The sequence below is a fragment of the Hoplias malabaricus genome, chromosome 12 (assembly GCF_029633855.1).
Source record: "Hoplias malabaricus isolate fHopMal1 chromosome 12, fHopMal1.hap1, whole genome shotgun sequence".
Taxonomy (NCBI): domain Eukaryota; kingdom Metazoa; phylum Chordata; class Actinopteri; order Characiformes; family Erythrinidae; genus Hoplias; species Hoplias malabaricus.
Genome location: NC_089811.1, coordinates 31,254,247 through 31,276,917, shown reverse-complemented (window position 1 = coordinate 31,276,917; position 22,671 = coordinate 31,254,247). Strand labels below are relative to the sequence as shown.

General features: G+C 38.9%; 2 protein-coding genes across 7 annotated transcripts in view; one reads left to right on the top strand and one right to left on the bottom strand.

Moving 5' to 3' along the window:
- fmnl2a (formin-like 2a) overlaps window positions 1–6,000 on the top strand; it is a 61,677-nt gene extending 55,677 nt beyond the window's left edge. For 3 of the 5 annotated variants that reach the window (XM_066686974.1, XM_066686976.1, XM_066686973.1), the window contains one exon: window positions 2,537–4,239. In XM_066686974.1, the coding sequence (XP_066543071.1) occupies window positions 2,537–2,646 (110 nt within the window). In that variant the 3' untranslated portion in view covers window positions 2,647–4,239. Of the gene's footprint in view, window positions 1–1,789; window positions 1,890–2,536; window positions 4,240–5,865 lie in introns of those variants that run through there. The other 2 variants (XM_066686975.1, XM_066686977.1) reach the window with 2 other exon arrangements.
- On the bottom strand, window positions 4,306–22,355 carry prpf40a (PRP40 pre-mRNA processing factor 40 homolog A). Of its 2 annotated transcripts, XM_066686978.1 has the most exons (27): window positions 22,259–22,314; window positions 20,872–20,952; window positions 20,626–20,766; window positions 19,596–19,679; window positions 19,340–19,364; window positions 19,235–19,254; window positions 19,063–19,104; window positions 18,781–18,891; window positions 18,225–18,345; window positions 17,564–17,588; window positions 17,229–17,444; window positions 15,625–15,730; window positions 14,525–14,589; window positions 14,180–14,344; window positions 12,061–12,169; window positions 11,453–11,603; window positions 10,913–11,046; window positions 10,476–10,590; window positions 9,956–10,047; window positions 8,868–8,984; window positions 8,601–8,738; window positions 8,411–8,506; window positions 7,085–7,171; window positions 5,906–5,999; window positions 5,570–5,631; window positions 5,177–5,314; window positions 4,306–5,078 (listed from the first exon to the last, which is right to left on the bottom strand). In XM_066686978.1, the coding sequence occupies exons 1-27, from the start codon at window positions 22,259–22,261 to the stop codon at window positions 4,989–4,991; spliced, it is 2,628 nt and encodes an 875-aa protein (XP_066543075.1). In that variant the 5' UTR covers window positions 22,262–22,314; the 3' UTR covers window positions 4,306–4,988. The 2 variants fall into 2 exon arrangements, with proteins under 2 accessions (XP_066543075.1, XP_066543076.1); XM_066686979.1 differs by lacking the exon at window positions 20,872–20,952 and having other exon boundaries at window positions 22,259–22,355.
- Window positions 22,356–22,671: the final 316 nt, after the last annotated feature.

The following is a 22,671-nucleotide window of genomic DNA, read 5'->3' as shown; positions in this document are numbered from 1 at the left end:
CCCGTAGACATCTCAGTGCTAGAACAGCTGTCTCTGACCTTTAGAATCGCATTTTTTTATTTGCGGTTATTACACACTGAGGAGAAGCTCAACTCCAAACTGTGTGGAGTCTGTACACTTAGAGCGCCTCCTGCTGTGCCAACCACAAAAACACAGCTCTGCTCTGTTCAAATTTTAAAACTGGGTTTAAATGAATGAAGACATTACTGGCTTTGTTTGTGCCTCTGTGACTTACTTGAACATTCGTCTGCTCATGGTAATATTCATGTATGATATTATTGCTGATGTTTTTTTTTTTTATTGTTTGCATGAAGTTGGCTTCTTCCTTCAGTCCTTTCATTCACTCGCTTTGCTGTTCACTTCTGATGGTCTTTCTCCACGAGTGTGGATTGTGTCCCAGCCGGCTCTGTTGAGGTCGTGTTAAGACGAGACACCACAGGTTATTGGGTACATTATTAGACAGAACAGTGAACCTTAACCAGTTAAGTCTGTTGTTAACCATTTCTTTGGTATTTGATGTTTTGCAAAGGTATACTAATAAGATTTTACCATTGAAAATACACAATGATTTGCACGTTGAAATTAGTTCTACACTTAAAACATAAATATTATTGTGAATTCACACTATAGAAAAAGTAAATTTAAATCTTATTGTTTTATTATTGGATTAGAAATCTGTGCCACAGTGGCGCAGCAGGTAGTGTCGCAATCACACAGCTCCAGGGACCTGGAGGTTGTGGGTTCAATACCAGCCCCGGGTGACTGTCTGTGAGGAGTTTGGTGTGTTCTCTCTGTGTCTGTGTGGGTTTCCTCCGGGTGCTCCGGTTTCCTCCCACAGTCCAAAAACACACGTTGGTAGGTGGATTGGTGACTCAAAAGTGTCCGTAGGTGTGAGTGTCTGAGTGTGTGTTGCCCTGTGAAGGACTGGCACCCCCTTCAGGGTGTATTCCCGCCTTGCGCCCAATGATTCCAGGTAGGCTCTGGACCCACCACGACCCTGAACTGGATAAGGGTTACAGATAATGGATGAATGGATATATATATATAAATATAAAAGTATATTATGAAATGTCCTCTAATATCCTGCACAGTTGAATTAGGATTGAACATCTTAGATCTTGGTAAACATTCATTATTTGTGCAAATGTATTTGTAGTGTAGAATTATCAGTAGGGCCAATGTGATCCATTGTGCTGGTGGTGTCTTGCCTTACTGACCCATTGCATGAAGCATGAAACATGAAGAAAGTTCATTGTTTGCTGCTTTTTAAAACAGATGACTTGCTTCTCTTGCTCATTTGTTTGTTCTGTGACCAGTTCTCCACTTCCATCTTAATACACTGCACCCCTGGCTGCCTGCATGCTCACTGAACTTGTAGCCAACACTAATCTTTAAAGACTGCAAGATATGCATTCTCCATACTCACAAATATTTAGTGTTTGGTGTTTGCTTTTTTTTCCCTCTCAGATATCGTCATGCGTAGTTGGGTGTTTGCTTTCTAGTGTGTTGCTGGAGGTCAATGTGCAAAGCAGCTTGGGCATTTGAGACAGTTAAAGCGATTCTGCTTTGGTTTGCTCGGTGAATGCTTATGCTCTGTGTTTAGTCTTTAGTGCTCCTTCATACAGCTGGTAATGATCCTGCCTGACCCTGCACCTTTGCCCTGTGAGCTCTGTCCAGTGGGCAGCTTTGGCTTGGTGTGATGTTTTGTGGTGTGCGCCTTTTGGATTGACCTCTGTCCAGTCGCCTCTACTTTATTTTAACATCCGTTTTTGTCTCCTTTTCCTCTTAGCCTTAAAGAAGAATAATATTACTAAATTTCCCAATGTGCACTCGAGGGTAAGGAACTCGTCCAGTAGCACCCCAGTGGTGATGGATGGTACTCAAACCTGGCAAGCATCTCTTTCTATTTATCCCTCTATTTTACCTAACAGACATGATCTTTGTCCTGATTTTAATACCTTTTATGGTCCCTTCTCTCTCTTTCTTTCCTTGTCCATCATTGCTAAACACACCAGGGCTATTTAAGTTTGACTTTTGGGACTGGCAGAATGTGCAGGTACTTATTCCAGAATCATCTGATTCTCTGAGGTTTTTCATTAGTCCATTAATACTAATTTCAGTAGAGGATACAGTCCTGCAGTTGAACGCTTACTTCAGAAAATCCGGCTGTAGCTGAATAGCCCTGCTAGTCGTTTCATATAATGCATGTGTGAGGTATAACCCTGACTAATGTAGAATAGAGTCTACATTAACATAAGTTTAACACTAGTTACAGATGGGCATAGGCTTTTTCTCCTCAAGAGTGAAACCTGTTTTAAGGGTGTGGTCAGCAGTGCTGTTAAATTTTGAGGGACATTTACAGAAGAAACACCAACTGTAAAATTTCTCATGAATTTCAAGAGAAACCCTTTCCAAGCCCCTTTCCAGTAAATGTCTTTGAAGCTCAAGCTGCTTTGCCCGAATGGCTGCCAGCACACCCAGCCTCCACGAGGAGCTTGAACAGGGTTTGACACATTTTGTCCTGTGCCTCTGTCAGATCTGAGAAACCAGCCTTACAGGCGTGCCGACGCAGTGAGGAGGAGTGTCCGGAGACGCTTCGATGATCAGAACTTGCGGCCAATCAACAATGCAGAGGTGGTGATGTAACAAGGGCAGAGTGGATGTGACTGGAAGGGTTTGGGGAGTGGAGCCAGGGGCTTTCTGCCTCTCTGTGAAATGGATTAATGAAGGATATGAAAGACTGAGGAAGTTGCTCTGAATGGTCAAACGGTCATGCTACTTTTGAAGCCAAGTGCCTGAATTGTAGATTGTATTATCAAATATCATTTGTGTTTTTATCATATGTGGTTTTACTTCAAGCAATAGGACTTGACCTGGCTTTCCCACAGTAAACTGGACCAGTAACCATGTTTGGGCAATGATCCCTGTTTACAATGCATACCCATTTCTATACTATGAAAGTTACTTCTGACATTCCATTGCTAATTGCCTTTGCTTTGACTGCACTGTGGTTCAAAAACATTTTTCCATTTATTAACAAGGGCTAAGTGTACTGAGCTTTTGCAAATCATAAAGAAAGCTGCCAGAAAAAAAGTAGCATTTTTAATCACCCATGACCAGTTTTTAAGAAGATTAGATTTGAGGGAGTACAGCAAAGTACTGAGGGTAATATGTAAGTGTTATGTAAAGCAGATGGTACTAGGTTCATGGGAAATGTAAAAAACTTGAACATGAACACCTCCATTCAAGGACCAAGTTCAGAAATCAGCTTCACACTTGATACTAAATCTGGCCTTTAGGCCCAAGTCAGGATATGGACCTTTTCAAAGCTGTAAAACTCTACAGCAACTGCCCAAGTGCCACTCAGAAGTCCGCTCTTGGTGAGGGGCTGAACTTCATCCAGTGGGATTTCACGAAACCTGCATTCCAGTGTTCAGAATGTCGAATGGTAGCTGTTTGAGTACAATTACAGTGTAAACCAAAGAATATATCCAGCAGCAAAGGCACCGCCACAGTACTTGATACACTTTTTATGAAAACTGGACTCTAGACTCTAAGCAGTATATTGACGAATGAAGAGACAGTTGTTTTGTGACCTGTAACTACACATTTGAAACACAGTATTTAACCACTAAACTCTTTCCATTTGGCTCATGTAATTCACTCAGATGAGTGCCAGTTTCACTTAGCAGCTCTCTCTGTTTAAGAACACCAGGTAAAACAGCAGAAAACAAATTTGGGGGAAAGTATTGTACAGATTTTGCTACAAAATTCTTGCTTTTTTCTCCCCTTAACCTTCATTAGCACAAGGTTAATATTGTACATATTGTTCAAATCTTCTTAAAAGCATCCTGTGTTACACCATTTGAATGTTATTTTAACTTATAGTTTTCCATTTTTTTTTATTTAATTAAACATGACTGTGGCATATTTTAATGGCATATGTAGCAGAGGGCTGAAATTTTACGCTTGCCTGGCAGTATTATGGCATTAGAATTACTGACACAAGTTGTCACCATAAGTACATGTAATGCATCGCTAGATAATACTGGCATGTCTTTATGCTGCATTCCCTTGTGTGTTCCTTTTCATTTAGAGACCTGGATCAAACTGGCATGTGTTCCTTATTTTCTTTCTAATCAGAAACATATCTTTAGGCATTGAAAGCTTACAGCAGAACTTTGATTTTAATACGTTTTGTTAGCTCCAGTTTGTCAATGCCAATGATTAAACAAACTATTACCATACCTCCTCTTTGTATTTGTCATTGATCAGGATCGCAGTTAAATGAGAAACTCAAGGGTGGAGAGTATAAGTTCATTTCACATTTAATGAGTCTTCAGAACCTCTGACTTACTTTTGAACATTGTCGAAATAATCACTGGCTCAAAACTAAAAATGTCCTAAATATGTATAAAAATGATTTACAGTGGGCACTTGTATTATATTTTATTCTGAGAGTCAAAATTACTGCATATTTAAAATTGAGAGCAGTTCATTAACAGCAAAATCGAACAGCAACTACCCCCCCTCCAAAATGAGTGATGTACAGGTTTTTGAAAAGGCAGTCCCAGAGTTGTTTTTATTTACCTTTAAACAACTGCTTTCAAAGACAAACTATTTGCAATTACAAAATAAATGTACAACTACCTAAATGTTTGCAACATGGGGCTAATCAAAAGACTAAGAAGCAAGTGAGCAAATACATGGAAACCAGAAAAGAACACACCTCACAAAATGGAACACAGTCCATTATTTCTGCTCTTTGAGGCATATGTGGAAGTGTTCTGAAAACTTACAAAGAAAGTGGATAGCGATTTTCCTCCATATTCAGTCAGCACATTCTTTCAAATGCTCAAAATGAGAGAAGTGAACCTCTAAAGCAGAGCATCAGGGGCTGAATGTGCTGTGATGCAGACAAAGGCATTAAAAAGGAATGCGTGTTAATGATGAGACAGAATAAGAAAGAAAGATGAATAAGGATGAGTCTATGGAGCATCTAACTGTTCCAAAAGTGTTCTCCTCCTCTTCTCCAGCTCCCCTTCACTCAGTTCACTGCCTGAGGTGTCCCACCCTCCCTGAAGCACAAAAATAAATATTTAGTGACATAGGCCTTTCACGTAGGTTTATTTTACCCAAACTGATCATTTATAATGAAACGGGACACAACACTCACCTCTTCTTTAGGTGGTTTTCTCTTAGGTGATTTCTGTTTAGATTCGCCCCGAGTTTTCCCTCTAGACTTTTCATTCTCTTTATCCTTGTCTTTATCTCGTCCCCTTCGGTCCTTCTCAACCTCAGATTCAGGGGAAGCCTGCAAGATGACAGTACGTGTGACTACATCATCAGTTTAAGGTTGTTGTTTTTTTTAATAATATAAATACTGCAGGGGGGGACAGACCAAATTAAAAAGTACATTAAAAAGGTGCATTAAATCAGCTGCTGAAGGAGACTGCTTTGGCATAATATGGCACTGAACAAATTCGGAGGAACATGAAAAGTGAATACTGAAGACAATAAGTAGATTTAAAGTCTGTAAAATATGTACATTATTCTCTGGAGAACTTACCGACTTGTGCCGCCTCTTCTTTCCCTTCTTCTTGTGTTTTTTGGATTTTTTATAACTTCTCTCTGTATAAAATTAACATAGAACATTAGACACAGTCTATTAGCACAATGGCTCCCAAAGTGGGTGCAGAGAAATTGCAGCGGGGCACAGCAAAACAAATGAATACATAAATAATGCTTGTCACTTGTAATAATCCTGCTGTAAAGGTAATTTGTGACTTTGTTTTGTTGTTGATTTTCCTATCCACAAAAGGTTTGTGAGCCACAGTTTTATCGTATTGGTATTATTTTGAACAGTGGTGAGAAGACAGATGTGTTTATTGGAGGAGGCACTGACCGGACTCTCCTGAGGAAGAATGTTCGGATGGAGATTTTGAAGTTGATCGTTTCTTCTTTTTCGAGTGATACTCATCATCCTCAGACTCAGAAGCCTAAAAATAAAAGAAAGGATTGCTCAGTGGAAGAGTGTTGATCGTGTGGTTTTACTTCTACAAAGCCCATTTCCATAAAAGTTGGGACACATTCTAAAAATCCAATAAAACTAATTTGTAAAATTGCTTGAAATTTTATTTAAATTTACAAAGATTTCCAATGTTTTCTCTGACAAACTGAATAGCAGTCTGCAGGTATAAACAAATTTGAAGCATCACATTTTAAACAGGTGAACATTAAAGGTATAAAAAGGAACATTCCCAAAAGGCTTATTCTTTGCAAGCAAGGTCAGTTTGTGGTTCACCACCTTGTGTCAAACGTCAGTCAGTTCAAAGTTAATGTTTCTTAACACAAGATTGCAATGTGTTTAGATATTTCACTATCTACCATGAAAAGATTCAAGGGGTCAGGGGAAATCTAAGTGGTCAAAAACTGCTGCTGAATGTGAGTGACCATCAGAACAGGTGGTTTAACAAACCGTCAGGCAACCATGAGGGCTAAGGAGCACTTTGGAAAATCACTGTCACTTAAAATTCGGTAGAATTCTCTCAGATTCTATATGACAAACAATGTAAAAGACCATAATACTGTTACCAAGAAAAGTGCAAAAGCAACTGTGGTGGCATGGGGGTGCATTAGTGCCCAGAGCATGGTGATCTGTAGTTATATGAATGTGCCACTGATGAAGAGGCTTATATTGGTATGTTGAAGAGACATATGTTGTTGTCAAGATCTCTTCCCAAGAACTCCATGTCTATTTCAGCAGGACGACGCCAGGCCTAGTTCTATCTCCTACTGAAAATGTATGGTGCATCATGAGGATAAGAATCAGATAATGGTGAGAAGTGTCTGCTGAGCAGGTCATGTTAGAAATACAGCAAGAATGGGCAAAAATTGCATTTGAAAAAATTCCTAAACAATTAAACTGTGTAATTAAAAGAAAATGTCATGTGACACAATAGTAATAATGCTTCTGTTCAGTTTTTGAGTGTGTTGCGGACACTTTTTTTATTGCATTTTGCGAAAATGCCAACTTTTCTGGCAATGGGGTTTGTAGTTTAAGAGACTCATGGGGTGTACTTACTGAGTGAGAACGAGATCGCTTTCTATGGTGCTTTTTGGACTTCTTGGAGTGTTTCTTGGTTTTAGAATGATGATGTTGGCACTCATGCTGCAGGGAGAGAAAGAATATATATATTATCCATATATAATACCCTACATAAATATATATAGGGATTCGTCAATACCACTTTTTCCTTTCCGATATTTCATGTTCAATATCTGCCAAGTACCGATCTCAACTCTATCTTAACCACTAGACCGAGGCCTATATTTCCAGATATTACTATTGCTGTACTTAGATTTCATTTTGTTAAAGCAGTGTAAGGTAGAATAAGCCTGAATGAACAACATTTACTTCTTTATTAACTGCACATTAAAAAATTTGAAGTTTCAGAGCCATGAAAAAAATCAATATTCCCACAATGCTGTAACAAATACAAGTAGGAAGAGTACCCTGTCTGACTGAACAGCTTTTAACACGGTTATGCAGAAATTTGTCACAACTATGAAACGCATTTTCTAAGCACTGCGGCTGACCTGTGTTAGCGTGCTTCTTTGTGGTTGCGCAGTGTTCTTAGGCATGCCTTACGCTGGGGTTATACTACACGACTTTTAGCCTGAATTTACATATTTTTGCCTCGTGTTTCAGACCAGTCGCAGCATATCAAATGTTTGATTTTTCAACCCAAATTTGGACGTGGTCACGTAGTGTAAACTCTCCACCAACTCAAGACTGGACAAGTCCCTTCAACAGCCAATGAGAACACAGAAAAGAAAGTAAACACAGGCGCGGGCAGTGGAGCTCTACAGTGGAGGACGGATTAAACGGTTAAACTACAATATATTACATAGTACTGGATGCACATGTCCCCAAATAACGAGTATTACCTGTAGGAGAACATGGTGTGCCACACAAACTGCTGTTACAGCCTTTATTACAAGTGAATTGGGGTCATGTAGTGTGTTATCCCTAGTCGTTTAGTGTGTGTGATATATTTCCAGTCTATGTAAAAATCGACAAAAACTGTTGTGTAGTGTGAAACACCCAGTCTGTTTATAATCTGCCCCAACTTTAAATTGAGCTGCATGCGCGTCAGTATCTGCTTCAAGGGGTGTCTCCCAAAAAGTGCCGTGTCTTAACTGTAGGAAATAGTGAGTAGTGGGCCATTTCTAACACACCTGTGGTATTGGTGCTCTCTGTAGTCGATACCGATACTGTGTTTAAGTGCCAGTATCAGTGCCAATAGCGACATGGTAACGGTGCAAGACTAATTATGACTTTGTGATACTGTACACCAATGCTCAGGTAAAACAAATCTACATAGAGGAGAGACAGTGAATATTTTACCTCCAACACATGCATAAAGTCTTTAAATATCCTCTTTCGCTCAGACTCCAACGTAATGTCTTCAAATGCAGGCTCCTTAAGGAATCTGTCCCTCACCTTAAACAAAAGGAGAAAACTTTTGAATATCAACAGAAAACTTGTCTTGGATAGAAAGTTTCACGGACTCATTCCTAAATCCAACAGCTCCTACCCCTTCCCATGTAGCATCAGGCTCCAGTGGAGGTGTGGCCTGTTTAAGCATGCTCTTGAAAGCTGCCTCCTTCCTTTTCATCTTTCTTGCCTCCTCTTTTTCTCTCTCCCTCTCTCTTGCCTCTGCCTTCTCCAGTAACTAAACCCACACACAGGCACAAACACAAGGACAAGTAGAGCAACATTTGTTAAAGTTAAATTCATCACAAATAAGTTGCACAGCAAGTAAAAAAAGCAATTTGAGGCAAAGAAAGAAAGGTATGCTTACACTGTTGAAGGCTAGTTTGATGTTGCCCGCATCCAGTGTGGTGGCTCTCTTATCTGAGCTGATAACAGAGCCAAAATCCTCAAAGCTAGTGCTGATCTCGACCAGGAATCCCTTGTCCTTCAAAGAATTTATTCAGTTAATTCACGCAATGCTTTTACATTTAAATTTAACATTTAGAGCCAGACGGTTTGACACTCAACCAACTCAATTTTAAATGTAGAACAAACATCAATAACAATTATATATTAAACTCTGATCTGCCATAACATTAAGATGACATTCTGTCTTGCTACAATCATCCATTTCTTCAGCTCCACTAAACATGAAGGTGCATTTTATAGTTATACAATTACAGACTATAGTTCATCATTTACTCTGCACACTCTGATAGCTCCTTTTCACCCTGTTTATTATTGGTCAGGAACACCAGGGAGCGGGTATGAACGAAGTGGTAGATCATTCTTAAGTCTGCAGTGACACTGATGTGGTGGAGGTATGTTAATGTGTGTTTTGCTGGTTCCAGTAAGTCAGACACAGGAGCGCTGCTGGCATTGTTTTTTTCAACCCCTCAGTCCAGCACTGAGACAGAAAATATGACAGATGGATGCTGACCACCATGTTACAACTCGAAATTTAATCATTGGGAAACAGAAGATACTTATTGATGCAGTTGACTGGTATTTAAATCCAAATGGTTGAAACCTTTATGTATTAAAAAAAATAATAATAAATAAAAAACTTTTTAAATTTTCAAAAAGGAGTTCCACACCTAGAGGAAGGAAAATGTTACAAATTAAAAATACCAGAAATGTATCAGATTCCTACAGGTTTTCAGTTAAACCAGCAGGTGTCTCATGTGCTCTCTCTATCAAGCACACACCACATCAGACCAGAACCTCCTCAGCCACCAACATCATGATGCAGCTGACCAAGTAATGGATGGCTGTTTTAGAAATCCGTCATTGCGGATAATGCCTGCATGTATCATCTTGTATTTTGCTTTATTATATATTTGAATCAATGGTGTTGATTATTTTGCATATTACTCTATAAATACACACACACACACACTTCAAAGGCAACTCTACCTTTAAAATATCTTTGATGATTCTCTTCTCATCGTGGTACCTGGCTTTGAGATCTTCCACGTAGAACTTGAATAAGTCCAGAGGTGTTGAGCCTGAGGAATGAAAACCTGAATGAGTAAATCCTTATTCTACAATAGTACCCTAGTTATACGGTCCTTAGTAATAGCACTGACCAAAGGTTAGTGCCAGTACTAGTAATTAGTTTCAGAATAAGTTGGATTTCCAAGTTAAGTTGTTTATGAGTCACTCACTATGTTCAACAGCTATTTATTGTATTACATTTTCCCTTGTATTTGAGGATTTAATGGAACATTACCAGAAAGGAGCAAAAACCAAATTTCTGCCTTGCAGGTAGGTGTTAATCATCCAGGATGTTTGATCAACGCTTATTACAGCTACTGCTTGATTTGTAGGGAACTTCAGGACATTTTTGGAACAGTGGAGTTTTTTCTGACCTAGTTTCCCATGCTTAACTGCAAACAGAAATAGCAAGGGATGTGTGTCTGTGTCCATTTCTGACCTGGTTGTCCTAGCATACTGGCAAAGCGTATGTCTGCGCTGATGGTTGGATACATCTCCATCCATGCCGACATAGAGTGCAGCTGTCCGTGATCGTGTAGCTCATCCAGAAATTTCTACATCACACAAAACAACAAAAGATGCACAAATGCACAAAGGACAAGGAACCAAACAGCTTTTAATTCGTGCTCAAAATTATATCATATTAAAGTCACTACCTCAAATGACAAATTAACTGCAAAAAACTAAGCTGACTGATTACATGCAGCATAATTCAATTTTGATTGACATAGCTAAAACAGTCATGTGCATTCTAGCAGTGTTTTAGCCATTCTTATGCTGTGTGCTACTGAAGTACAAAGCTGCTTTTATATGAAAATCATTGTATTTGGCCACAATAATACAATGACCCATGATTCATCCATGTGCATGTATAACCTGGAATGATTCTCTATTTTTCCGCTGTCTTCGTCTCTCTCTCAGCAGACCCTTCTGTTTCTCCTCCTCTTCTTCCTTCTCCAGAGCTCGGATGTGCTCCTCAAAACAAATGAGAGCATCCTCCTTATCCATGTCTGCCAAAAGAGATGAACGCATTATATTACTGAAGGCTTCTCTGAAGATTTTATACTTGTTCTACATAAGCATTTAAATGTGAAATAAACTATAAATCACCAATGAGTCATAATTGAATACTTAATTTAAAATAAGAGTATGTGTCCTCAGCAAACCAAAGACATTAGCCCATTAAAATGTTTTTTTTTCCAATCTGACAATGTGGCAGCTGTTATGACAGTAATGACAAACTATTTACTAAATTTGGTCATATCTATCATTTTTCTTTGTTGTAGCATTGATAAAGTGCTTTAGAAGGCTAAATACTAAGGTATTAGATTACTCATGTGCATTTGTGTTCTAAAACATGAAAAAATTTGGCCAGTGGCTTTAGATGATGTGTATGTGTACGCTGTGTATGCATACTTTGTAGCTCTTCGTCCTCAGCAAATGTGGGGTTATCCAGAAGGTACTGCTGGGCCTCAGACCAGGTGGTGCGGTATGTCACATTGGCCATGTTGTCCAAAATGTTCTTTAATGCCTCCCAGTTCCTCTTTCTTAGCTGCTTGGCTTGTTCCTACAGTGTAAAGAGTGAGAGTTTGAGAAGAACAGAGGTGTTAAATGAGAGGCTATAGCACTGCCCATCAATGTGCTATTTTCAGCTAAGCCTTTACTGACAATTTACACATATTGCTTTCTGAACCAAAACTCTTAATTTTTGGACATAACTTGTATCTTTTAACTATCCATTTAATTATGTGAAATCAATGAATATGTGAAAAAATTTAGTTCAAAATTAACTGGACAATATATTTAACTTTCATTTAATTATTTCCCCTTTCCTGTAAAATTTCTATTTTAGAAACGCAAGGTTTTTTCTGACAGCAACAACAAACAGTGCTTTCATTAACCAAAATGAATCATAACTGTAATAGTGAAAGCAGCTGCAGTGAAGATTATTATGATGAATAAAATGCACAGCTTACCTAGTTTGTCAAGTGATTAGTATTTTGTACAATTATAGTAAAACACACCTTCTCTTTTTTGGCCAAGTAGAAGAGCACATCTTCATAGATCTCTAGTCGGTCTCTCTCTGGAACACAGCTCCACACCTCCTGATCCCCAAACATCTGCTCAGCTTTCCTACCACATACACACAAGATTTTCACTCTGCTGTAGTACTCTTCTTTGCCAAAAGGAGGAAGTAACGAACCATGAAGTGAGCTGTTATTTATGGGCTACTATACGGTGTACATTGGGACATATGAATAAACACGACAGCAGGAAACTCATATTTAACACATTCAAATTTAGTTAACAACGTACCTCAAATAAGCATAAACTCAAAGATAACATGACAGGAAAAAGGCAAAGTGAATTTTCTGTCAACTCCCCCTAAACAAATACTACCCACCTGCTGCTTTACAGAGAACTCTGCAATTAATGTTTCCTTGGAAACAAGAATTATAGGACCAGACATTTCAGAGAAATAGGCTTGTAAATGTGTAACACACTCCCTCGTTCATCAGTAGCAATTTGATACATTATTAACATTTATAATTTGAAACAGGAATTTCTTTCAAATTTGGCTACAGTTAATCTAATCACAGTTTTGTAGGCATTCAAAGTGTAACATATGAATACGTTTCTGATGTCCAGCAACTTATTAATGCATCTCAGAAATGACAGCCCTGATCCTGTCCTGTACAAACACAAGGCAAATGTGGCTTATTCTACATGAGCAGCACGGCAGGCTGAACACTCAAATATGATCAATAATTACAGCTGTTTACTGGGCTGTAACTTATCGTAACTTAACATAGCAAAAAATTATTATAAATAGCTGTACATTTAACATTCCACACTATGCAGGATGAAGCCTAGCCGCTCATACACTGTTCAAGTCTGCAAGTAGCACTTTTTAATTACAAATGATTTTAAAATGACACAGATACTGATGGCATGAGTGTAAAAAATGTATTTCCAGCTCCTGCAATGGAGTATATTGCTGCTCTCCAACAGAAAACATGTACAGTGGAACCTCTACCTACGAACCCGATGCGTTCCGTGACCTGGTTCGTAAGTGGAAAAGTTCGTTTCTCGAGTCAATTTTCCCCATTTAAAATAATGGAAAAGCAATTAATGCGTTCCAGCACCCCACCCCCTTTTTGCACTGATATGTTTACAACACTCTCAAATTAGTAAAAAAAAATACATGTAGCCTTACTAAAAATAATAAAGAAATAAAGTGGTAACAGTAATAAAAAAAGAAATAAAAACAAATAAAAAAAATGGTTACATATCGAAGACGTGACGACTGGCTGGAGCAGTAACACAGGCACTGTCTGTATGACGGGAGGTGGGGGGTGGGTGGAATAACAGGGAGTAGGCGGGTGAATGTAGAACAAATTTCGATGTCTGCTATTTACACTAATGCTAAATTGCTAAAGCTATAATTTGCTAATCTTAAAAGCTCACTCAAGTCTGGGCGCGCTGGGAGACTCGTCTATTGGGGTCAGTGGCCATTTCCAGCCACCGGCTCGGCGAAGGCTCGGGTTCGTTTCTAGAGTCATGGTTCATTGGTGGAGGCAAAATATATTCAAATGCCCGGTTCGTATCTTGGAAAGTTCGTTAGTAGAGGTTCCACTGTATCTCTCAAAATAGTAATTTCACAGGAGAAGGAAAAAACCTTCTTAACTTTCAAGTCAAATGAAAACGGTTTTATTTAAAGTATTTTTGGAGCATTTCTATTGGTTCAGTCATCATAAAATTCAGCACAAAAATGGAGATACATGTTTTTAATTAGAAGGCACCAATATGCTTGTCATCAGCATATGAGTCTAAAGTTTCATTTAAAGCACATTCAATGTACTGATTTTCATTCAAAGTTGGAAGTTTAACAAAACACTCAATTTCAGTTTCAGCCAAAAACTTTCACACTGCTGGATGGGACACATTATGGCAATAATAATAAAGACATAATTCAAAACTCCAGTCCTAAGATGTTCCCTGCTTCACAATATTTCAATTAACTGATCAGATGTTGTATGTGCAAGGAATCTGTGAAAGTTTACAGGTCACTGGGTCCCATGGCTGAAACACTGTGCTTACAGACAACCATCTCATCCCAATAAAAATGTACAAAGTTCTCACTTGTATCTGGTAGTGGAGGTCATTTTCTCATGGTTCTCTAGGAAGCGTTGGAACGTCTCTTTGGACTCTTTGTATTTGATCCTGGCTTCCTCTTTTTCCTCCTTTTCTGTCTGAACCTTATAGGCATTAAAGGCTTGTTTCTTTTCACTTAGCTTGGGCAAGGCACTGGAAATAGTGAGACAAGGAGAGAACCATTACACATACAAAACAAAGGTTAATTTGGTTAAATATTTGACATTAAATATTAGTAGAGCATTTTAGGTGGGTAAATGTATACACTTACTTTCAAATTCTAAATTCTAAATCAACTAAAATCATTTTAGCCTGAAAACTGTGGGCACGTACCTGTAACGAGGGTCATTAATGATCATCTTCATAGCTTGCTCCCAAGATGCATTTGAGGAGACTCCCTGCAGATAAACAAAATTGAGTGACTGAATGAGTGACAAACAGAGGATTAAAAATTAAATAAATAAATAAAAATAAAACAAGGTGTGTGAGATTTTTCTACTACTACTATTAATAATAATAAAAGCATGTGAGGTTACCTTGGTTGCTCTGCCAAATTAACAAGGCTCACTCAAATCCTAAAGGCACTTGACAATTTAGATGGTTTATAATATATGTTTAGAAAAATGTCTGCTAATGTCATAAATCACAAAAGAGTTCAAAATCACAAAAGAATTAAACTACAAAACATTTTACAACACAATTTAACACATCTGTGTTTGCATGTGTGTGTAAAATTTTGCAATGATAAGCCTATGCCCAAAAGCTCCACTCTGACCACAAGAAGGTTCAGGTGATGCATTCCCTTAATTGTGTGATGGGTAGATGGATCTGAATTCCCTTAATTGCACAGTGAGTGCAGAGAACAGCAGTAGAATACTGTGATAATTTACAGAAATGCCAGCAGCTTACATAAGTGGCCTTTTTAGATTCCCTCCACATGCTACCAATAGAAGAGAGACAGGAAAGAGGAAAAGGGAGCATGGAACAGAGTTGAGAGTTAGTGACTCTCAAAAAGGAAAAAGCAAATAAAAAATAAATAAAAAACTGAGGGGGGAAAATCAATCATTCATGTGTAAGGTTTTGATAACGCTGATCACTGGAGTTTGCTACTGTATGGTCATCTTCCAGACTCCATTCACTAAATTATACAGAAGCAGCAAATAAGGAACTCTCAAAAACAGGCAGAGGCCTCCAAGGACAGCTTTGTGCACCAAATTAAAACATGCTATATATAGAACCACACCCAGGTGGCCATTGCTTTAACCAGTACAATATCTGTACCAGCAAAGGGGAGGGGGAATAAGTCAGAGTGTAAATGATTGAGAGAAGAAAGACGTGCCTAGCTATTGTTTAAAATTGTCTTTCAACTCCAGGGAGAGTGAGATAAAATGAAAGAAGTTATTAATTATTGCTGTGAGCAAGAGTGACCACACCTTTTCCTTCAGCAGTTCTTTGAAGGCCTGCTTCGCCTCCTCTTTGGTGTTCCACTTGTATACTTTCTTTACCAGTTCCGTCCTCTCTTCTTTAGATGTGTCGTTACTGTGGAAACAGGACAGAGGTGCATACGTAAAACATTACCATTACAATTCAACTTCAAAAACACCTTCTCTTCAAGCCTCCTTTGAGGTGCTGAAGGCACACTTTGGCTGAACCTTGGCAGAGTGCAAGAAAAACTCATTCAGCCTTGATATACAGCCAATATGAGCCGAGAGAAAGGTTCAAACAAGGGCCACACTAGAGAAGCCTGGGGAACACTGATATCATTTTACCACATTACTAAAGCATCTAAGGATAAGTCATGAGACAGATCCTGAGTTACACATGGGTTTATTCTCACTTTCATAAAGATCCCCCCACCCCACTGTTTTCACCTGCCTTTCCAAACTCTCTGTGTGTGTGTGTGTGTGTGTGTGTGTATTATGGCTGTAATAGAGCAAGATCGATAGAGAAAGATTGTAAGAGAGAGGGCGTGAATGAGTATCGGACTGACAGACAGATAGATGTTTCACTGAACAACTGAATATTATTTTGTAAATATGAACATATCTTGTATTGACATTTGCAACACACTCCAAAACATTTGGGACTGTTGCAAAATAAGAGCGAAAATTCTAGATATATTTAGATCTTAAGATTTTCCATAATAAGCAAGTGAACTGGTCACAGGTGAGGGGATCATGATTGGATACAATAGGTGCTTCCAGGGCAGACCCATTCTTTCCCAACAAAGATGGTTTGTGGCTCACCACTTTGACAATTCTCTTACAAAATTCGGCACATACAGTTGAAATAATCCATTTGGACTGTTCAATGCAAGATTATAATATATTTCACCATCTATTGCTCATAATATAGTAAATATCTGAGTTAATCTGGGGAAATCTCAGTCTGTGTAGAGCAACAATATTAAAGTGCATGACCTTTCAGCCCTCAGATGGAATGGCATGTCAAAGTGTCATACTACTATGGTAAATACAGACAAATAGACTCAGGAGCACTTTGCACTACTCTTTGCCACATAATGCACCTGACACACTGTTACTCAAAGAGAAAGCAATACCTCAAGTCCCTGTATTCTGTGGGCCAAAGCTCATTGCTGATGGTCAAATAAGCTCTTGCTCATGACAAAAAGGGACCAGAGATGGTTATCAGTGATAATTGCATAAGCCAACATGTGAAAATTTACCATTGCCATGGAGGCAAATGTTTTTAAAAAGACATATGGTGATGTAGAGAAAACTACTTTTTTTTATATAGATAGATGAATAGTGATCATGAATATATTGCTGACAGGAGAACTCCATTCTAAAATAAAAAACTATTCAAATCAACACAGATTACAATCAAAAGGCAGTGAAAAAAGTAAAATAACAAATAATTTCACCAAAGATTTAAAGTTCAAGAAGTGGAGTGCAGGAGCAAACGTAAGACGCCAACTTATTGTGTTTCCTAGCCTGCTCTGTGTGTTTGGATCTATCTATATTTATCTGCTCTTCATGTACTCATCTATGTGTGCGTGTGGATGCATGAGCATTACCTGACTGGTGTCTCAATGCTGGGTGTGTCCTCTGTTGAGGTCATGGGTGCCTCACTGCTGACTTCAGTCGCCTGCACGGGTATCTGAGACAGCTGTTCCTCAGCAGCAGCCGTTGCCATGGTAGCGTCAGCCTCGACGACAGCAGCCATAACGACCGCTGTGTCTGTCTGAGCAGTGAGAGTGGGGGCGGTGCCAGGAGCTACAACGTCTGCGTTCCTGATAGAACACCACACCAGAACAGCTACTCATTAAAGTCCATCAAGCCTGCACAGCAGGAAGACTGCATGCTAAAAAGTAACTTCAAAAGGATCAAAAGAATATGGAGCATCTCTTACCCGTTCTCTTCTGCCTTTATCATCGCTGATGGATAAAAAGACAAAACAGAGATCAAAAAGCTGCAGAATAGAAAATGTTTCACGTTTCACACCACATATTTTTCCACACTTGCTACACATAAAATCATGAACAGATTTGGTGCGTTTTCTGTGTCACTTTGAGATTTAAAAAATTTTTTTTAGCCAAATCTCACTATGCACCCTCAGGTGAATAAAACATATCTATTTAGCGTGTCATGCTTTCAGTTTAGTAACAAGTTACATAAATGTTCAGCTTGTGCTCATTAACCACATGGACACCCAAAAAAAAAAATTGCCACCAAAGGAGTCAGGCTATGATCACATTGGCAACCATAAAACACTGGCAACAGTAAAATCATCTTTAGTGATAAGTTGCCAATGTCTCTGGGTGCAACAAAAAGAAAAAGTACTTGAACTCACTTTGAACAGAATATAGATCATTAAACATTTATTTTGTTTATTATTCAATTGTTTAATCTGAGTAAATTTAACCTCAACTGATTTGTTACATACTCCTATGTCCAGTTACATGTTCAAAATGGTTCTTTGTGATAAACCAGTAAACACACTGGTAAAAAAAGATTAATTAACCAGTATCCACTAAAATTTACTAAGAAAGGGCTTGTAAGGCCAGACACACCTTCCAAATCCTCCAGCTCTTTAGGCTTTGTCCAGCGAGACTCTTTAGTCTGTGAGTTGTAGTAGTATGGCTTCCCAGTGTCAGACTTGTACTCTTTCCATGGGCATTTAGACAACATTTGCTGCAACAAAAGAAGCAATATATTTTTTTTCCAGAGTACTGTTTAAATGGTTTGTACCAAGGCAAATATTTGTATGTGCTTTAGAACATATGACATGTAAGTGATTTGTAGTCAGTTTATCTTTTAGAAGCTATTCTTGGATTTCTGAGATGATTCAACTAATTATGACTTCAGTTCATAGTGTCTATATTTTTGTTTATCAGAGCAAAATGTGTTTATTTTAATGTCTTTAAAGGAGAATAAACCACAAATAAAACAAGTAGCCTATCTACAGCAAAGGGCAAATTTTTGTGAGAATAAATAACACATACATTGTATTTTGCTCACTATAAGACCAGATTTCTATAGGAGATACCAATGAAGAAGAGAAGTATAGGGAAACCAAGTGACTGGTAGTCTGATAAAGAGAATGGTTTCAGCTCAATTCCTCTTTACCTCTGCAGGTGACTTGAGTTCATCTGGTTTCTCCCAGGTTGACTGCTTGGTCTCAGTGTTGTAGTAGTAAGTCTTTCCATCCAGTGATTTATGCTCTGTCCAAACTGATTTCTGCAAAGTTCCATACGCACTCAGTTAAAAGTGTCCCAAGTGACTCCACCAATCAACAAAAATTCATATTTGAAATTAAATATCCAGATCCATGCACATTACTTTTTCCTCTCTATTATTATTATTATTATTATTATTAATGCTGGATAAGTAGCAACCTAGGATTCTGACCTTTTTTGGCTGATCATCTGAGGGAGAATCATTTGTTGTGCTCTGCAAGAATAGAACAATTATGACAATATTTAAGATGAGGGGACTTTTTGTGGAAAAACAGATACCTAAGTATTTTTATTTTACACAAAATTACAATTTGCACAGAAATAATGTTTTATTATGTACTCACAGTAGTTCCCGGTGCAGCAGCTTGTAAAAACAAAGAATCACAAATTACAAACTAATAATGATATTAAATATTTAATCTATATTAGTAGCATTAATCATGTCTTACCATTATCTACAGGACTAACGCCAGGCTGTGAGTTTAAAAAAAAAAGAAAAAAAAAGAGAGATTTAGAAAATGCATTTGAAACATAAAATAAACAAGCATACATTTTCAACAGCTAAATATTTGGAAAAGTCAGCAACCAACAGCTGAATCACAAGAGAGCTACTGTCATTATTCTAATTCTAATAGAGCTGACAGTTATCAGGATCTGTTTGAACCACACAACTAGCAGGTGGGAATGTGATGATGGTCACTTTACCGGTCCTGTTGGCTGCATCGTCGCAGCTGGCATACGAGGTGGCATCATCATCCCAGGCATCATAGGTGGCATCATGCCTGGCATCTAATAAAAGGGATTCATGAAAAACTCATCTGGGCTGCTAATTTCTCTCCAGTGTGGCAGAGGGTATTAATATGCCGTGTGAGACAAGAGGGTGTGTGAGTGCAAGCATTAGTGTATATGTCTCTATGTGAGTAAGTAAAAGAGAGAGAGAGAGAGAGAGAGGGGGAGAGAGAGAGAGAGAGAGGGGGAGAGAGAGAGAGAGAGAGAGAGAGAGAGAGAGAGAGAGAGAGAGAGAGAGAGAGAGAGAGAGAGTGAGTGTGTGGACCCCTTTTTGAAGTGTGAAGCCACAGCTTGTGCCCTGGGAATAAATAGCAGAACTCTTAATCTGCAGCTCCCCAATCACCTCCTGTGCTCATCCTTATAACCAACACTTCCACCATAACACCTTCCACTAGATCAAACATCCCCACAAACATAGATGGGGGAAATGCTTTTTGTCTTCTAACAAAATTGGCAGTGATAGACAATGAGGGAAATATAGTGCAACCTGTCTGGGGTGCCAACTCCCTATCGTGGGGGAGCTGTGCTAGTGGAAAAGCAACCAGTTAAAATAGAGTTGAGCTGTGCAGAGCCGATCCCATGCAGCAGAAAAGCACCATCAGCAGGCAAGTGGCTAGGGCTCTGTTTACACTTAGAAATAATGAATGTTCATATCTGGATGTAATAAGAATGTTTTGTGACCTAGCATTTCAGATTGAGGTTGTCCAAAAACACAATTTGGTGTGTGTCTGTTTGAGAGTAATGGGGCAGTTCTGGCTAAAGTTGCTATCAAGAAGACAAATAAAATGCAGCATGACTATGACTGAACTCACTCAAAGAACAAAAAAAATGCAATGCTTCAGGAAGGTTTAAAAAAAGTAGGCATTAAGAGCTGTTATTAATTAAAGACTAACTGCTGACTTGATACAATAAAAACATCATGATTTACTAAAATGATGTTTGTTACCTGGGCTATTGGAGGACCTCCCATAGGGGGCATCATAGGGGGCATCATCCCTGGGGGCATGGGAGCCATATTTGGTGGTCTTTGGGCCATAGGTGGCATTCCCATTGGTGGGAAATGAGGCGGAATTCCCGGGGGTCCCATCTTTGAGGGAAAGAGACCGAAATGACAATACATGTTTACAGATCTTATAAAAGCTTTAAAATGTGATAGCAATACAAAACAAAACACATTCTTACACCAACTTACAAATGGCGGGGGCATCCCTGAGGGTGGGACACCAGGAAAAGGTGGTGCTTGGCTTGGGCCATTTTTACCATCAGCAGAGGACTGTCATGAACAAGAGAGCCCATACAATTACCACTGCAGCTCTGAGTAACAGATGCTTCTACACTTATGGTGAACATAGTACTGTTTTTCTCAAGTATATCAGAGAGTTTATAACAGGTTAGAACCAAGCTTGGTGATAACGAAAGGCAAATGTCTAGTACCTCTGTAGTACTGAGAATGACCCTCCGCCAAAATTTTACCTTCTGTGGAGGTTCTGATAACTGGTGGATGGGGTGAAAGGTGGATAACAACGTATGCAAAGCAGCAGACAGGCAAAAGTCTGTAACTGTAGAACTATAAAGTGACGCTAATAAAAAATGACAATGTTTGTAGAAAAAGGAGCCGTTTTAAGTTCATTAAGTTTTTATGTCTATAAGGTTATTGCTATAATTCTGCTATAGGGTGTATATGAACTAAAGCAGGTTTTTACATCTTACAACATTTTAAATATGTATGGGAAAAGACGTCGTCCGGATATATTTTAGGTATCAATACTGAAAAATAAATAAATCAACTAACCCCAGACTAACTGACGAGTTCACATTGTAGTTTGTCTCAAGAAGCTTAAAATAACCTTGTACACTTGTTCTGTCCGAAACCACTGCTAAATAATACGTTATTTTTTATTTTCAATAATATTTCTACCTGAGTCAGGATAATGTGAGGGAATTTTACTCGTGTTTGGGGAAAGGCCCAAGTGTGTAACTCTCAGCTGAGAACTTACGCGGCTAACGGCTCCAACCGTCGCTTCATGGAAGACTAATGCAATAATACGACTAAAGATGATAACACAATATGAATAACAACAAATACTTTCATATACACGGCAACATTCGTGTCAGTTACTCGGTAATACTTTAGTTTATGAATCTGTAGTCGCCTCCATTTTCAGCTGCTTAAGGGAACTTTCCTTTCCACCTTAAGTGGTGCAAGCATACAGCGATATTTAAGGTGGAACGAAGATTACATGTAAGAAATAACTTCAGCCTCGGCTCGTCCTTCTGTGTCTTTTTATTTATTTTCTTTTGGCGTCCAGTCGAAATGACGTAGTATAAACTTTGTACCAGGTCGTAATGATGAGTGCAGGTTCAGTAGCCGTGTTGTAATACTGGCGGTGTTGTTTGAATGGAGCAGCAGAGCCAAACGAAGCGCGCTAACACACACACACACAGCGCCGAGCACCTACACCTCCCAGCTGAGTACAACCTGAGCACAACGCGTCTCGATAAGTCTCTCATGTGCCGCTATAACAAATCGGACCCCAGCTAAAGGTGCTTTTTCACACAAAGCGGCTTGTAGAACTCACCATGTTGACTCCACATTAACAGCCCAACGTCTCCACACTGCGCAATAAGCTCTGCTCTGATTGGACAATTCCTCCAGACCCGGAGTTCAGGAAGCAGATGGCTTGCGTTTAGTTCCTCAGCAGTGCGCTAGTAATGCGCAGATCCTCTGACAATAGCGGTTAAAGGGCCCATATTTTAATCATTCATTCGTTTTCTGTAACAGCTTTATTCTGTGCAGGGTCTACCATCGTGGGCCCAGAGCATATAAAAAAAAAAACTGGGTGCAAGGCAAGAACACACCCTGGACGGGTATGTCCCTGCTCAAAGGGCACACAAATTCTCACCTTTGGATAATGTTGCAAAGCCAGTCTGCCAGTATATGTTTTTTTCATTGAGTGCACTCAGAGGAAACCTGTGCAGACACAGGGAGAAC

Coding starts and splice junctions, on each gene's coding strand:
- prpf40a (XM_066686978.1), bottom strand. Junction 8,507..8,600: donor CTGATGCTACATGGGAAGGG/GTAGGAGCTGTT, acceptor CTTTTGTTTAAG/GTGAGGGACAGATTCCTTAA. Junction 7,172..8,410: donor ACTTTATGCATGTGTTGGAG/GTAAAATATTCA, acceptor CTCTCCCTGCAG/CATGAGTGCCAACATCATCA.